General features: G+C 43.1%; 2 protein-coding genes across 2 annotated transcripts; both read right to left on the minus strand.

Moving 5' to 3' along the window:
* Positions 1–634: 634 nt before the first annotated feature.
* LOC136435916 (uncharacterized) lies at positions 635–11,013 on the minus strand. Its single transcript, XM_066429626.1, has 9 exons — positions 10,687–11,013; positions 10,141–10,250; positions 9,343–9,520; positions 7,976–8,108; positions 7,545–7,675; positions 6,461–6,671; positions 5,991–6,126; positions 1,574–1,861; positions 635–873 (listed from the first exon to the last, which is right to left on the minus strand). The coding sequence occupies exons 3-9, from the start codon at positions 9,408–9,410 to the stop codon at positions 635–637; spliced, it is 1,206 nt and encodes a 401-aa protein (XP_066285723.1). The 5' UTR covers positions 9,411–9,520; positions 10,141–10,250; positions 10,687–11,013.
* On the minus strand, positions 9,641–15,297 carry LOC136435917 (uncharacterized). Its single transcript, XM_066429627.1, has 7 exons — positions 14,877–15,297; positions 12,751–12,851; positions 11,959–12,104; positions 11,204–11,303; positions 10,687–10,790; positions 10,141–10,250; positions 9,641–9,696 (listed from the first exon to the last, which is right to left on the minus strand). Exons 1-7 carry the CDS (start codon positions 15,142–15,144, stop codon positions 9,641–9,643), a joined length of 885 nt encoding a protein of 294 aa, XP_066285724.1. The 5' UTR covers positions 15,145–15,297.
* Between the last annotated feature and the right edge of the window lie 880 nt (positions 15,298–16,177).

Raw genomic sequence — 16,177 nt, forward strand, 5'->3', positions numbered from 1 at the left:
TTCAAAAAACTTATAATTTCTTTACGATAAACAATTGCAAGGACAATGGCCATGCATGTGACGAAACCAGCGACGACTCCATAGAGAAATTTAGTCCCTGAAAAATATGGAAATAACTCAATCAATATAAAGCTACTGCTAGTTTAGGATTGTACTGATATCAATCATGATACTAACATAATGACAGTTGTGTACGAGCTCATGTGATAGTGACTGAATTTAAACAACACCATAAGAGCAGAAATATTGCACCTTCTCAGACATCTTCTCAAGATAGACAAAATGTTCACTACATGGTGAAATTGGTGCAACTTAACTTTTATTAAATTTTTTGGGCTAAGAAGGGGCAAAAAGTAAGATAACAATAAAATGTCGCTTCTAAAATGAACACCAGTGCCTTATTAAGTGAAAGAAACAAAACTATCGAGACAATTAATCACTGTCTTTCACGATACGCAATAACATATATTTCCATCGTGCTTGAATGTTGCGTACGTTTGTCTGAGGTTGACCAGTGAACAAAGAGGAACAGTGACAGTGTGCACGCTTTCAGTTATCATTTTGAAATTTTGTAAATATGACATATTATGAGGCTAATGTGCTGTCAAAATCAAACAAACATGGAAAGAAATAACTAAGAATTTGACGTCCACCAGTACTCACATTGATCAGAAGTCCAGCCAAATGGAAGGCTACTAGAGTTGCCGTAGCCCTTCTCTGCTCTCTTGAATTCCTGGGAGGACCAGTCGAAAGTCCCACAGGTGGGGAAGTTCGGGGGTGGGCGGTTCATCTGTCCCTCCGTCCCCTCCCTGATCATCATGGCCATCCCCTCCACCTGGTGGATCTCGATATGACAGTGCACGAACCACCAACCTGTACGGAACACAGGGCAACAGTAGCAGCCGTACAGTTACTTTCTGTGGCTAACGACAGAAGCGCCGGAGATGAAGTGATTGTTTAAGAATACTGTAAATGCATTTAAATTCACGTGGTTTTTATTTCGCGCTGAGGCGGAAATGGAGTGTTCGCGGTGGTTTTAAGTTCACGGCAGCGCTATAGTTACATACTGCTACAGTATTGCACAAAAATGTTCTCGGCGGAAATCCGCGAACATAAAACCAACGCGAACCATTCTACATTTACAGTAGTGTCTCTTAACATGATTTCGCCAGTCAATATGAGGCCATCACATTGAAATAAAACTGTGACTTTAAAGAGACCTACTGATGCAGCATCAGTAATCCCGAAGGTATGCACACTTGAGATATCCAGGTGTTCAAGACATTTTTAAAAAGTAATCGGTACTAATTTACTTGATTACGGGGAGAAAATACAACTACGTTGTTCTTTTCAGCAACACAAAAATAGGTACAGCAGTCATCCTCAATTGACGATTCCACACACACAGACAATATTACGAATTTGCAACTTCTTGAGACTATGCTACCGTTTTGTTATCACTTTAGTGTGCTTTCACATGCCTGCATCTTGAACCATCTCTTCCAGTCAAGAAAAGAACAGAAGCTGCTGTATAAAAGTAAATAACAGCAGGATGATTACGGTAAAAAATTACCTGGATTGTCTGCCATGAAGCGCAACACCACGTAACCTCCAACTGGCACGATGACGGTGTCCTTTAGGGGAGGGTTGCCAGTGTTCAGCCCAGGTTTACTGCCGTTCTTCCAAGAGTCGTCCACCCACCCCCTGCCGTTGCAGTTCAGTAGCCCCGCACAGTCTATGTCGGCGTTATGGGCGACGAATGTGCCTGATTCGTTGTCGTACTCAGGGAAGCCCATGTCCAACACATAGAAGTGGTGGCCGTGGATGTGCACAGGGTGGGCAGTGCCGTTGATGCTGCCACCTATACAGTCACAACCACAGCTTTATAAGTATAAAATACAACACGGGGTATTCCGTATCGCCCGAGGTTCCGACCCGACCGCGGACCCCCGGGATGGCTGGGACCGAGTGTGATACGGAATACACCGTATTGTATTTTATTTATGTCATACCAACTTCCGAAATGCACCGGAAGTTGGAGGTAGGCTCTGGAACACGAATTGGCGAAATTCGAGACACGAATTGCGCCACGTAGAGGCGCAATTCGTGGCGCGCAAAGCGCCACCGGGGGGCTAAACTCGAGATCTCGAATTCGTCCACGCGGAAGCGGTAGCGCGAAGCGCAATACAAAACCGGCACTGACATGGCTCGCATAGCGCCACCGGGGGGCGAAACTCGAGATCTCGAATTCGTCCACCCGGAAGGGACATCGCGAAGCCCGCAATGCAACGTTACTGACATCATGAGCTACGTAACTATATGTCCAACCAGCGGTGGCAGCGAAGCGCATATTTACGAAACACGGACCCGAGTATCGTCTTGCGATTTAGCCATTCTGTTAAAATTAACTTGAAATATATTGTAGTCAGCAATCGTTGGTTTGTTAATCACCGTTATATCAATAACACTCCGTTTTATTTGCTTTCACAGGACCTGGTTACGGGGCTGACAAATCGCTAACGCATTTATAGTGACAAAAATAGTGCGATAAGACGCAAGAATGAGACAGTATGTGTTCTTAGTGTCAAGAGAACTTTAACAATCTACCACTGAAAGTACATAGACAAGCACACACAAAAAACTGGGATGCCCGTACGATTCTTTCCGACAGCTGTCAGTCTCCTTGCGTTTCCTCGCTTCATTCATAGCAAACCTAGGCAAACCACAGACCAGAGAGTAGGCAGGGAAGAAGGAGGAATGCGGAGATTCAGGGGTAGGGTCAGGAAAGCTGGCAGGTACTTCAACAGCCTCAAAGGTCTCATGCAGAACAGCCATAAGAGAGAGGAGAACCGGGGAGACGTCGGAAGGGATGCGACCTGCTACCGTTACGCTACAGACAAAATCCGCCAGCACTGGTGCCCTCTTCTGTAGATGTCCAAGGTACTTATGGCAGCTAGAGTCAGTCAAGTCCACCTTACCTTCTGCTACTCTCTTGACGATACGTTGGGCGACATCGTCCCAGGCGATCTGTGTCATCCCAGAGACAGGAGTACTCATCGCGAGCTGCTTCAAGAAAGAGCTGTACGTTGACGGAGCGCGAGTCGTGTGTCCTTCTTCCTCCAAACGCCTGAGGACGGTTGTCACATCACTACGGCCACACCGGTCCAACTTGTCCTGCAGGTCCTTCATCTCAGCCTCGCTGATCTCCGACTTACCAGAAGACTTACCTGAACTTACCTTGCCCGAATACCTGAGGAGGAGTCTACGGGACTTGGCACAATCGATGAAGACCCTCTCGCTGTGCCTCGATCCGGTCACCACAGGCAGGTCTTCCGTCGCTGCTGGGCTGGGTTGATGCTCCAGAAAATCCTTTCGAAAGCCATGTTTTTATATATTCAGCATACGCTCACAAATAAATAAAATTTGCTACAGCAGAAACAGACTATAACCATGCATCTTGTGATAGAGGTAGCTAACATGTTGCTGACATACCTGCCAAACTGTTCTCTCATCTCCTTTGTCCATGGGTAAGGGACAGGAGATTTGGACACGGACTCAAAGTTAGCCTCGCTTGAGTCGGCGAACACGTGGTTCGAGTCCACACCCCTGTCCTCACACCATTCCTTGTACTTGGCGACATGTGTACAACTCATTTGGCGGCTGCTGCACGACACACAGCAAAGCCCGCCGCCGCTCTCAATGAAACTGCCGCCGCCTCCAACAGTCCCGCCGCCGCCAACATCCTCTCTCACAGCCTCTCTCTTTCCGAACTTTCTCGACTGGCCTCACCAACCCCCCCCCGCATTTACCAACACAACGTTCACCATGTCCCCCGCCTATTCTCAACCCATCACGCCAGTCACCTCATCGCCAGTCACCTCATCGCCGGTCACCAACACCGTCAGCTCATCCATCGATCCGGAACAGTCACCCATCTTTCAGGATCTACGCCGCCCTTCACCACCCGTCTACCGTCGAGCCAAACAGAAGAGACTACCAACCCCCAGAGCCCCCAGTAAACGGGCAAAAAAGGCAAAAGTAAATTATACGCCTTCAACCCACCGTAACTCATCCCGCAAGTAGATGTGTATGTTTTTTTTAATGTTCTATATAGTAAGTAGTAGATTTCGGCATTTTTCATAACGCTTTCCAATTTACTAGTACATGTAGCATGAAAGTTCATCTGAGTTGGTAAGAGTCATCATGAAAGGACTAAACTCGTTTCCTTGATTTGTTGATTGTTTTTTTACCTTACCTCATCGCTTGTCGTGTGTTGCTATAGTATGTTTTGATGTTAGTTAGCAAGATATTGATAATTATTACTTTTGAAACATGTTCGTCGTAAAATCTCGGATGTTTTCGGAAATAGTCGGCTCGTACAAACTGCAATGATTCCTGGGATAGCATCATATTTTCATGGTCGCCATTTTGTTTGAATTTTTGTTTGTTGTGTTGAATGTCTACGTAGTTTCAGTCTGATTTATCAGACCCCGACTTTAGTGTAATGTTCGCTTTATTGAACTTATTCTATCTGCCGTGAGTAGAGTAGCTTCAGCAGGAAATCTTTGCCATGGTCGTGAATAAAGAATGTATTATCTGTACAATCGATTCTGAAACTGGAGCAAAGAATGTTACTAGTACTTAGAACACACACTATCCCATTCTTGCCGCTATTTTCACTATTTTGTCACAATGCATTTGTATCAATTTGTTATCATTCTCAGCCCCGTAACCAGGTCCTGTAACAGCAAATTAAACAGAATGTTATTGACATAAACGATTATAAACAAAGCAACAATTGCTGGCTGAAATTGTTACCCATACTCGATAAGTTAAATATTAAACAGAATTCGTAAATGTGCACTTCGCTCCACCTCTGGTTGGACTCCTTGGTCTGTGCGTGTTTTGTATTACGATTAGCTGACTACAATACATCATAAGTTAAACATTAACAGAATGGCTAAATCGCAAGCCGTGTTTCGTAAATATGCGCTTCGCTGCCACCACTGGTTGGACATATAGTTACGTAACTCATGATGTCAGTAACGTTGCATTGCGGGCTTCGCGATGTCCCTTCCGGGTGGACGAATTCAAGATCTCGAGTTTCGCCCCCCGGTGGCGCTATGCGAGCCATGTCAGTGCCGGTTTTGTATTGCGCTTCGCGCTACCACTTCCGCGTGGACGAATTCGAGATCTCGAGTTTAGCCCCCCGGTGGCGCTTTGCGCGCCACGAATTGCGCCTCTACGTGGCGCAATTCGTGTCTCGAATTTCGCCAATTCGTGTTCAATGGCCTACCTGGAAGTTGAGGGAATTTTGTGTCCTCGAACCAAAAAATCGTAACAACATCGATTCCAACCTCCGAATCCGGCATTCGAATTTTTGACAGCGGCGCAACCGGAGCACTCGAAATGCATTCTAAATATTCTATAGAAGCCCGTGTGATACAACTTAGAACCCCGTGTGATACGGAAAATTATCACACGGTCCGGAACACCCGTATCGAACGTTTTCGCGGCCCAGGTATGACATAAAATTGAATATTTCCTACTATAGAGTAGCATCATAGTGATATAGATTGAAACTTAAAAGACATCGTTGAATACATATCAGTGACGTTAATGAACATTCTGCTGCGTCAAATATCATAATACGCTGTCGTCTCCTTACACTTTATAACCTTTATAAGCATGTATTCGCCAGCTTACATATATCTGCCATGTTGAAAAAAGTGTGCTTCGCTTGAGAGATTTCTAGTGCAGCACTCCCCAGGTATGCCCAGTTTTATAGATATATAGGAATGCATTATATTTGCAATGGAGATCTCTTTTGACGCATTTTTAAGGGTAGCGAACATACTTGAGCTGGTAGATAAACGGTAATAGAGATAATCCCTATTTTGTATGATATGCCTATTCAACATATCCCACGTTGCACAGCCCCCCTCTTCTTTACATATAACACTGGATATGTAAGATAAGACTGAACTCACCGGCTCCCATGTTGTAGAGCACCAGTTGTACGACGTTGCCATAGGTGATGTTGATATGGTAAGTGCATTCACAGAACTTCTCACCACCACATTCGCTGTCCAGGCAGGGAGTTATGCCAACGCCTTTTCGGTCAACCTAAAGTCAATCAAGCAGATATTATGTCATGACTATCATGTTTCAAGGCTGTGTAGACCAATCACAAACCTCCAATCCTGAATTTGAATTAATTGGCTATATGATAATAACGTTAATAATCCGCTTCTTCCTAACAAATAGACATAACAGACAGGCAGACATAACGCCAGGCATGTCATGATAAAAACCTCATTCGGTTCGCTCAATAGGTGGTTTATTCGGTGATTAACTGATACTTGTCATCGAAAACACGCCAGGGTCGTTGCTTGATATATACGTAAGTGGTATGCCTGGCGATAACACCGTCTACATCGATGATAACATAGACACGTACCGCTGGAGGGGCGCTGGGTGGAACAAACCGATGCCCATTCACGGAAGATCGCTGGGCTCCATTCAAATCGTTCGCGGCGAAGTGAAAGTTGATGAAATGTTCCTCCCACTTTTCCGGCTCATCAGAGTCGAACTGTGGGACAGTCTGAGGTTGCGCAGAGCTGAGCTGGTGAACGTTGACACATTGGATGAAATTCGCAGATGTGTAGTTCCTGTCAAGACATATACGTGAAGAACATATTGATTCTACAGCACGCACCTTCTTCTGATGCCAGGCCCGCCGCTTATGTCAAACAACTACCCTAGCGCACTGGGCTGCGATCCGTCCTTCTCGTTGCATTAGCGCTGTGTGCCTGACAGCCAATCAGATGCCGTCCCTTCTATTGTTCGAGGAAAAATTACCAGCCAGTCACGTCGCCGTCTATGGTAAAGAGGCAACGCGATTGGCTGGTACCTTGGCCACCAACAACAGGAGATGAGTATCTGATTGCCTGGCAGCTGACAAGCGCAAACGCAGCTTGTAAGAAGTACGGATAGCAGGCCGGTAAGCCAGGGTTATTGTTCGACATATATAAGCGTGGGAGGATGGTTTTCACAAGCATGGAATATATCATAACAACCACTAAATAAACCACCTTGTTAGCTCCGCTCACCCAGTGGTTTATTCGGTGGTTATAAGTCTATCATGATGCTTACATAATAAAAGTTGTGTGCGAGCTAATCAGATGATAGTGACTGAACATAATCAATACCATAAGAACGTTAACGTTTGACGTAAAGTCACCTAACGATTCGAACTCGCGCCGGTTGCGCCGCTGTCGAAATTTGAATACGAGATTCGGACGTTGGAATCGATGTTGTTAATATTTCTTTTGTTCGGACTTCTGGCGCATTTCGCATTGAAATGTGTGTTTTTCCGGGTAGGTATGACATGAATAACCTCACACTGGCCAGGTCTTATGTTATCGTCAACACTCTGGGGTAGTCACTTACCTTAAATTCAACTAATAATACTTTAAAACAAAACAAAACAACGTAGTCTAACTTTCCTTCTATGATAAAGGTTGTACAAAAATTATATGTACCGAAACGGACAGTTAACCACTGTACATTTACTGGTGTTAGTACAGGACCTCCTAGAAGAGCGAGGGTCTTGGTTGATCTGAGCCCCTCGGTAGTGTAGGATGGCCTTCGCCGAGTGGGGAAGCACTGTGGTCTGGAGTCACGGTATCATGGAACTGCGTGTCATCAATTTCAAAAACATATCCCCAACCTAATATTTTGATATCCTAAAATTCGAGTGTCTTTTTACTAACGATTCGACTGACATTGAGAGATAAAAGAAAATTAAAAGTTGCAAATCGAAAATGAAAAAAAATGAAACTTAAGTTACGTCGTATGCGAATTTTGAGTCATAGCCATGGAAGTAGCAATTGTGTCATTGGGAATAAAATTATGTGTTTTTGTGCGTACAAACTGATGCCACAACATGTACCACACAGAGCAACCACCCTACCCCGTAAATATCGGTCTCCTCCAGTGTTTCTGCACGGATCCAGTAGTTGTCAACTCGTTGATTTGCGGTGATGTAGAAGTCGTACCTCTCGCCTGTGTTGATGATAAAGGACTCCGCACCTTGTCCGGAAATTCTTTAAGCAATGCATGAAAACGGAGGTATTGCAATCAGTTGTTGTGTTTGTTTATCTGTTAACTGGGCTTTTTTTGGATCTCTGGGGGGAGGGGGGGGGCTCATTCGGCCCCCCTCATAACTCCCGAATGGTATGATATATCATCACCAAATTTGCAGGGACTGATGTTCACGTAAAGTTGCATAATTTCTGTAATTTTGGTGACGTTATGACGTAATTATGACGCCATCGATGTGATTTCATTGGCTAAATAGGGAATTCCCGTAATATCTAAAGGTGTTAAACAAAATAGTGCGTATTATTAATTCTAAGGTATGCCAAGATATATGACGTCAATGGTAACTACGTTGACGACAAAATGTATGACGTAATGCGTTGTAAGCGATCCCTTGGGATCCGCCATCTTGGATCGGCCATTTTGACATTTTTGAAAATACGTTTTTCCACTTTTCACCCCAAATCACAATGAAAATAGACTAGAAACGATAATCAGAATGTTTCTGGTGGGAAAATACCAAGAAGTGTCGAATTTGAAGGCGAAAAATCCTGTTTATACCTTAAATGATGATATGGTCCGCCATCTTGGATTTTGATCGATGACGTCATCAAATTAACATAATTTATGAATATTAAATCATGAAAGTTACACTAAATTACATATAATATTATACATGTAGGAAGCAAGAGTGGTTGAGCAAGTGGAATATCATTGTTTAAACCGAAATTAGTTAATTTTGCATAAAATGTCTGTCAGAAACCCGTTGCCATGGCAACACGAAAAATGATAAACTTGTACTTTTATCATAATATTGTTGCCAATTAAATTCTAGGAGAAGTCACCAAGTTTGGTCATCCTAGCATACGTCGTTTGGCAGTTACACGATATCAAAGTTGGCGCGGGTACTTTTAGCCCCCCCCCCCCGTCTAGATAGGGTTAATTTGTATCGATTTGTGTCCGCAGCGTGTGGCAGCCTGCCAAGACGTAGGGCAAAAATGGTGTAATAGGATACTTGGAGAATTGGGAGTCAGTGGTTTGGATTTGGTCCAATGTTGTAGACCAGTAGGGCGACCCATGACTTCACCTACACAGTTATATGAAGTCGTTAGGATGATAGTGAAGCTGGTGTGTTCAGGCTTGTTTGTGCATGCACGAATTAGGGCATGGTTCAGATTAGGGGGAATGGAAGGGAAAGTTGGCTTTTATTAGCATTTGCCAGCGGTGGTACATCCTGACCTGTTGCCGTCTGTTGCGATCATGGTCAGCTCGTGTCGGTCGATGGAGAGCCGGTATGCGTAGATCATAGCTGCACTGATGACCCGGAAGCGATAGATGTCGCCTCTGCGCACTTCAAACAGCTCCAGTGGCACGTTTGGATCTTCAGCCCCTGGACCGACGTCATAAAACCGACGTCCTGGGCAGATAGAGAAGTGTCAGGTAACCGTTGTCCATTTCGGACACTAGTGTTCATAAAACAATCAGCAAGGACATTCTTTTAAAAAAAGCTGGCCCTTTTTTCTATAGTTTCAACGGACTAGGCCACATGTAAGTAAATTTTATGGACGACATCCTCTGCAGACTCCAAATCAACTGAGAGAGTGAAAAATTAAAAGTGGAAAAATTGTGAAAATCAAAATGCCTAAATTTGTTTAATGGAGAACATAAGCGTTGTAACTTAAGCAAAAATATTAGCGTCAAAACAGGATATCACAGCCACTAATCTTAAATTACTGTTATAATTATAAAACGGCGACCAGAAGTGCACAAAGTGACACTAGTGTGGTAGCCTAGTATATCACCACTTACAAAGTTTGCAACTACACTCAAGGCTAACACACTAGTGTCGCTTTAAGAACTACCGAACTAGTGTCACTTCTACCGTAAGCACAATCAAGGCTACCACACAACATATTGTTTTAATTTTCTATCGCTATTTTCTTGTCATGTTGACCATTTCCGAAGGTGATCATTCCTGTTAACTAGACGGCAAACGTACTTGCCGTGGCCTTAGTTTGAACGAACAATCATTATTACCTTTTCCATTGATGAGCCCTGACACAAACGGCACGGGTCCGATCTCCGTCCCGTCAGGCTGCCGTTTGTTGTAGTAACACTCTGAATAGTTGTCGTACCCGTAAGAGAACCTGGAAGTAGTGAGAGAGGCAAATACGAGACATATCAGCAAGTCCTCTTCAACTATTGGTTCACAAATTAAAAACGATGATTTGTTTGTAGTAATTACCAGTACCATTTCAACCACAGTTTTTCAGATACAGACGTTCTCTACTTGCACACTGTTATCTACAACAACAAAAAAAGATTGTATAAATCTGCTTGCAACAGTGGTGTGTTTTAAGTTGTGACAACTAATGGGCTCGAAATTAGTTTTCTCGCAGTACTAAGGGATTGTGGGTAATGTCAGAGGTTAAGGACCCACTTGTTTCCAGCAGAATATGTTTGGGGCCTTAACCTTTGACATTGCTATAGTTCGGCCATCAACAATCATACCGCATGTGTCAGTCTACGGATGCATGTGACCTTGTTTATAACGTTAGGTAGTAAAAGTGGAGACGATGATACCTTGATGCTTCCCATTCCACCCTCAGATACGTGTCCAAAGAATCCTCCCTCTGCCAGTCTTGCAGCAGCACAAGGAAGTCACGAGAGATCAGCGGCAAATCTGGCTGTGGGATAAAAAGTAGCCCAAAATTTTACTAAGGCAGCTCTAAAAACACCAATAGAAAGCAACAATCACATATGATTTCCAAGATGATGTCACTTTGTTAGAGTCGTGGCTTTGATATCTGAAGCTCACCGTGTGATGATCTATAGTAGTATAGAATGTTCGTACAATGTACGTGCTGTAGTCAAGACATTTTAAAACAAATTGATGGTCACATCAAAGAACTTCATTGTTAACAATATTATTGTACACAAGACACGCATACAAAGTTTTGCAATACGAATTTTGCAACAATTTAAGAAAAAAGTTCTAAGCGTGTTTAGCAATATTCAATAATCAGGATCAAATAAGTGTATTTTCAATTAAATGCTAAGATAAAATGCTTATAACTATGTAATCTTTTATATGTATTACGTCATCCTCCAGGACGATGAGTGCTCCATACAGCCCGTCAGTGCGAAAGGTGCCGGAGTGGGCATGCCACCAGTGGGTTCCGCCTTCAGACGCGTTAAACCTGGTCAGGTGAAGAAGAATGACAAACTGCTGTTAAAGGTGTACACCGTGAGTTATGCAAAAAGACTGATTCCTTCCTTTGTCAAGACTTTGGGAGCCATATAGTAGTATCTTTTGTGCTTTATGACCCTTTATCTGCCCAAGTGCAGAGGAAAGATGTATCGCAGGTCTGTTCAATTTGTATCAGCATTTTGTCTACAAGCCTTTGGTATACGAAGAAATCGAACATCTCATACCTCCGTGAAGTATTATACATAATATGAAAAGTTTCTGTAAATTTATGGACAAAATATACCTCAACCATATCACACATTATGCGTTCCACTCTCACTTGCCATTCCCGGGTTCCTTACTTAATCAATAGCAACATTCCTTTCCTGTATACCTGCTAGAACAAATTTGAACCCGGACCAACTCAGCCAGCGGGCACAAACTTGGACTCGGGCCAACTACAGACACACACCAACGCAGACAGCCAAACATGCAAACAAACAAACAAACCAAACATACAGACAAATGAAAACAATACTTCCGTTTTCGCGCTTGTAATACTGCTTATGACAAGGACAACCATACTCATGTCCCCATATGTTTACTATCAACATCAACCTAGACCTATGGCTGATATCAATTAGTGGTTAGTAGTAACTACATACCTGTAAGTAAAGCTCTCCCCCGGGTTAATGGGACATTGTGATACACCACCCACCCCGTCCATCCAGGAGATGTTGTGTTGGGTCAAACCATGCCAGTGGATCGTTATGCCTTCTTGTAGCAGACTGTTTGTCACGTGGACAGCCACCTTACAGAAGACAAGAGAGATTAACGACTTTAACAAACTTTGACCTTCACGGGATACAACCTACGTCATCAAAATGGCGGAGCCAACCGTTCAGAGGTCGTGCACAATTACCTGTTCTAACGTCCTTCAGTAAGGTCGGTGTGCAACCTAGCCTATCCCAATAAACGGCATCACCAGAAGCCATAAATTATCGTATTGTCTTCAAATTAAGTTGGTCTATTGAGAGCGCAGTTACAGAATGGTGACTGTTTGCACGTCATGAGGGTATAAAAGTAAACAATCGTTAAACTCCACATTTGACGTCGACACATGCATGGCGACACGACGACGAGTTTTGGCTTGATTCTATATTTCACTCAGTACCTGGCAGGCTATGTAAGGTTTCACAACGTCCTCCGTGAACGATGCTGTAAGGGACCCGAGGAAATTTCAGACAATCTACGACTGCTTGCTTGTCAGCTGCCGCCATTTTGATGACGTACGTTCTACCCCGGTGTACATGTCCATGGTGCCCATATCACTTGTAAGAGAAGGTCTTATCAAATTAAAAGAAAACTCGGCAAACAACTTTTGTTGGTCATTCGAACCCTCTCTCTCCTATCGTTAAAATACCCTTTGACAGAAAAAGTATCTGTTCTGAACATGCCTGTGCATTTTTCCAAACGACAATGGAGGGTCCTGGTAAGGTTCGGTTGGCCAACACCACCCGTGTGTAAGACCCGTCCGCTGTCACCACGTTGTTCACCTCTGTGCAGAAACAAAATAAAGCACACAAATATACCGTGGCCTACAGGTACAAAGCGCAACCTGTCGCCCTCGATACAAGTAGGAATCCCAACTTCGCCAGCAAATGAACGAAGCTTTGTGAGCTTTAGAATGTGTTGTCCCTTTATCACTTTATACATGTAGTGCTACATAACAATGGCTCCTAGCAGGAAAGGGAGCATTACAGTCTCCATACATATCAAGTGGCTGATCAATGATAGCATCAAAATGTCAAAAATAGTTGACAGCCAATGTACAGTCGTCATTCTGTTTCATTTCAACAATCTATTTCCGCGTGTTATATATAGAAACATAGGAAAATAGAAACCTCGTTAAATTTGATTGTGCTGTGGCGCATGTCAATTCACCCCAGAAAAGTTATTTTTTTATTTAATCAGAAACAAGATACACATTGACATGGACATAGTGGCGCTACACTCAAGTACATAGACTTATTTTATAGCGCCACAGAAAAACTACATAAGAATAGACAGAGACAATGACCAACTTAAGCAAGTTTCTGAACAAACGTAACATAAATAAGATAAGATATGACTGAAGTTAAGCGTATCAAATTAATGATAGTAACAACGTAACTGAATAATCAAATACACAATGTGATTGAAATATGAAATACATAATACATACAACTGTACCGACCCTTGATTAATGTAAGGTAATATTCACAGATATTTCAAGGCGATTCCAAGTAGAAGTACTTAGAACCTCCCTGAATCATTTATAAAATTTTGTGTCATCAGCATGATTTTGATATTACAACTGGAGGGTATTGTGGGTGAACCTTTTAAAAGAACTGCTAGATTTGTTTTACCAGAAAGATTGTTGAAATTAATGAGATGGCCTATTTCCTGTGTAAAAGTTTCGAAGAGTTTGGACCTTGAAAGTTAATTTGATGCCAGCTATATTGTTTGATCCAAAGAAAGTGAATGTAACAATTTTAGACGGGCTGAGGTGAGGGTTAGGATATACATGTAGTCAATACACCATTGGCCAACGACTCAACTAAATGCAATGCTTTAACTTTGGAAAATGTAAGAAAGTATTGATCTAATTTTGGTTTGTTTGTTTATATTGTATTGTATACCCGGTAAGCCTCCATTTAACGTCCTATCTTAGAGACGCCCCTAACCGAAGCTAGGTACTCATTTACACCTGAGGAAATTGGTGTGAAGGGCCTTTCCCACGGGAACAACATCGGAACCTGTCAGGGGTTCGAACTCAGTACCGCAAAGGCCACAGAAGAAATACAATATGCTGTGCATGCTAAATCTCGGATATATTGACGTGAATGGTAAGTGAAAAATTTACTTTGTACAGTATTACAACAAAAGGCATTCTGTAACGTCACTTCAAACCCACGTGACATGTGCGCTGCACGGCTGTTTATACAACCATGGCTTTGGTCGGTGGCAAGGCGCTCCTGGCACGGAACTTTGTTAAGTATATAGCTGTCAGCCCAGGTGAAGTCACACACGATCGCATCTTCGGCATTTGGCTAGGAGCCACGCTTAGTTGGTGTTATACATCATATGTTACTTCATTTATTATAGACGACGTTACCCTTTTTAACAGCTGATGTTTCATAAACAAAGTAGCGTTGTCATTGAATAAATACAGATATTGTGCAAATAGTGCTCGCGCATTTGAATAAAAAACCGTCAGGAGGCCCAAACGTCCAGACTTAATCTCCCTCAAAAGAGCTACATGTACTTATTACTTAGAAACAAGGACATAAGTTGTCCAGAACACGAGACATTAAAATTGAAAGTTCCGCTGGAATACCTTAAAAAATTTCTAGGGGGCTCAAAATCTATTCATTTTGAGGCCTTATCAACACCTACGTATACTCACATCCCAAATATCAAGACAGTCCACTAAGGCATTCTCGAGTTATATGCTATTTACAAACACACGCACGCACGCACACAGACACACACACGCACCCGGAAACATAACCTTTTTGGCAAAGGTAACAGAATAAAACACCTTCTCGAGTCATGGGGACGCTCTTGTTGCAGTTTGTCGGATCATTGCGGTCGGGTTCCCGTCTCTGGAACTGGTCGTACCCCGTCAACCGTACCGGAATTCCTGCATTGTTCTCTTCTTCGTAATAAAACATGGTCTCCCAGTGGCCCACCTCCCAGTAGAACTCGTACAGATCTTTCTTGGGGGGAGGTTGGACGAAGTTGACGAATGGGGCCGTCTCTGCCATGGACAACATCAGGCACAAAGGTACAACGCACTGAAATGTCATCCTGTACGTTTTTGGACGTCTGGCAAGTCAAGGAAAACGGCTGAACAGTTTAAAAAAGCATTCCCTGCGAGTTCAAAGATACACGTAGGCCGAGAAACTATCAATATTTAATACGTCATCAGGGACACTGAAATTTGAACCGCAGCAAGCGCCAGTGAGCACCAATAAAGGGACCCTAACACGACACGGTGTTAACAATGGTTCGGCAACAAGGGTGTCATGTGACGTTACCTTTGACGTATCAGAGAGCTCGAGCCTTCAGCCTGTCGGCTATTCAAAGATCAGGGTGCCTTGGGGGCATCGCTGTAGCAATCTTTTGTATTTACCTTCCCCAAGAAGGTTATGTTTTCGGGTGCGTGTGTGTGTGTGTGTGTGTGTGTGTGTGTGTGTGTGTGTGTGTGTGTGTGAACAACATAAGTCTACAATGCTTGGTTGGATTGTCTTGATATGTGTTATGTGAAGGTGTGTTGATTAGACCTCAAAATGATTACATTTTAGGCCCCCAGCAAGTTTCTAAGGTACTGCAGCGGAACATTCGGTTTCGATTTTTAGTGTTCTGAACATACTATGATCGTGATTTTCTAGTGGTAGATAGCACCTTGGAGGGCCAGGGAAAGAAAGTCCTGTTGGGTTTGAGCCACGCTTGGCACGGTAGTTGGGGGTTGCTTTCCTCCTTTGAGATAGAGTGGCCCCAATTGGGGTGAGAGTGTTTGGTGCTTCAAACGTTAATCCCCTGTACGTAAAAGAAAGACTGAATGCATTTTATTATCTGTCTAGATCATTATATTAGATTACTAATCTTCCTAATTATGATGTTCTAGTTTTATAATAACATGGCATTAATGTGTACGGTAGTTAGGTTTATCATTAATACGACTATTCCAAGATTCGGGTCTATCAGAGTGCTGCACTTGGACCAATTTTGCAAGTTTCAGGCTATTGTAGCATTTCCCCCCTAAAAAAGAGGCCCTGATTTGCATGATCTATGTCTAATAATGTTCACATTCATTTAACTTTGAAATTCCACAAAAAT

This window comes from Branchiostoma lanceolatum, chromosome 5, assembly GCF_035083965.1.
Source record: "Branchiostoma lanceolatum isolate klBraLanc5 chromosome 5, klBraLanc5.hap2, whole genome shotgun sequence".
Taxonomy (NCBI): domain Eukaryota; kingdom Metazoa; phylum Chordata; class Leptocardii; order Amphioxiformes; family Branchiostomatidae; genus Branchiostoma; species Branchiostoma lanceolatum.

What these genes read in the sequence shown, in the direction of transcription:
- LOC136435917 (XM_066429627.1), bottom strand. Translation starts at nt 15,144, where the DNA reads ATGACATTTCAGTGCGTTGTACCTTTGTGCCTGATGTTGTCCATGGCA. An exon ending in TCGTTTGGAAAAATGCACAG is followed by an intron (nt 12,105 to 12,750) that starts GCATGTTCAGAA and finishes GTCTTCTGTAAG; the next exon opens with GTGGCTGTCCACGTGACAAA. An exon ending in TCATCGTCCTGGAGGATGAC is followed by an intron (nt 10,791 to 11,203) that starts GTAATACATATA and finishes TTTATCCCACAG; the next exon opens with CCAGATTTGCCGCTGATCTC.
- LOC136435916 (XM_066429626.1), bottom strand. Translation starts at nt 9,410, where the DNA reads ATGATCTACGCATACCGGCTCTCCATCGACCGACACGAGCTGACCATG. An exon ending in GTGGTTAACTGTCCGTTTCG is followed by an intron (nt 6,672 to 7,544) that starts GTACATATAATT and finishes ATGTCTTGACAG; the next exon opens with GAACTACACATCTGCGAATT. An exon ending in GCTCTACAACATGGGAGCCG is followed by an intron (nt 1,862 to 5,990) that starts GTGAGTTCAGTC and finishes GTGACTGTATAG; the next exon opens with GTGGCAGCATCAACGGCACT.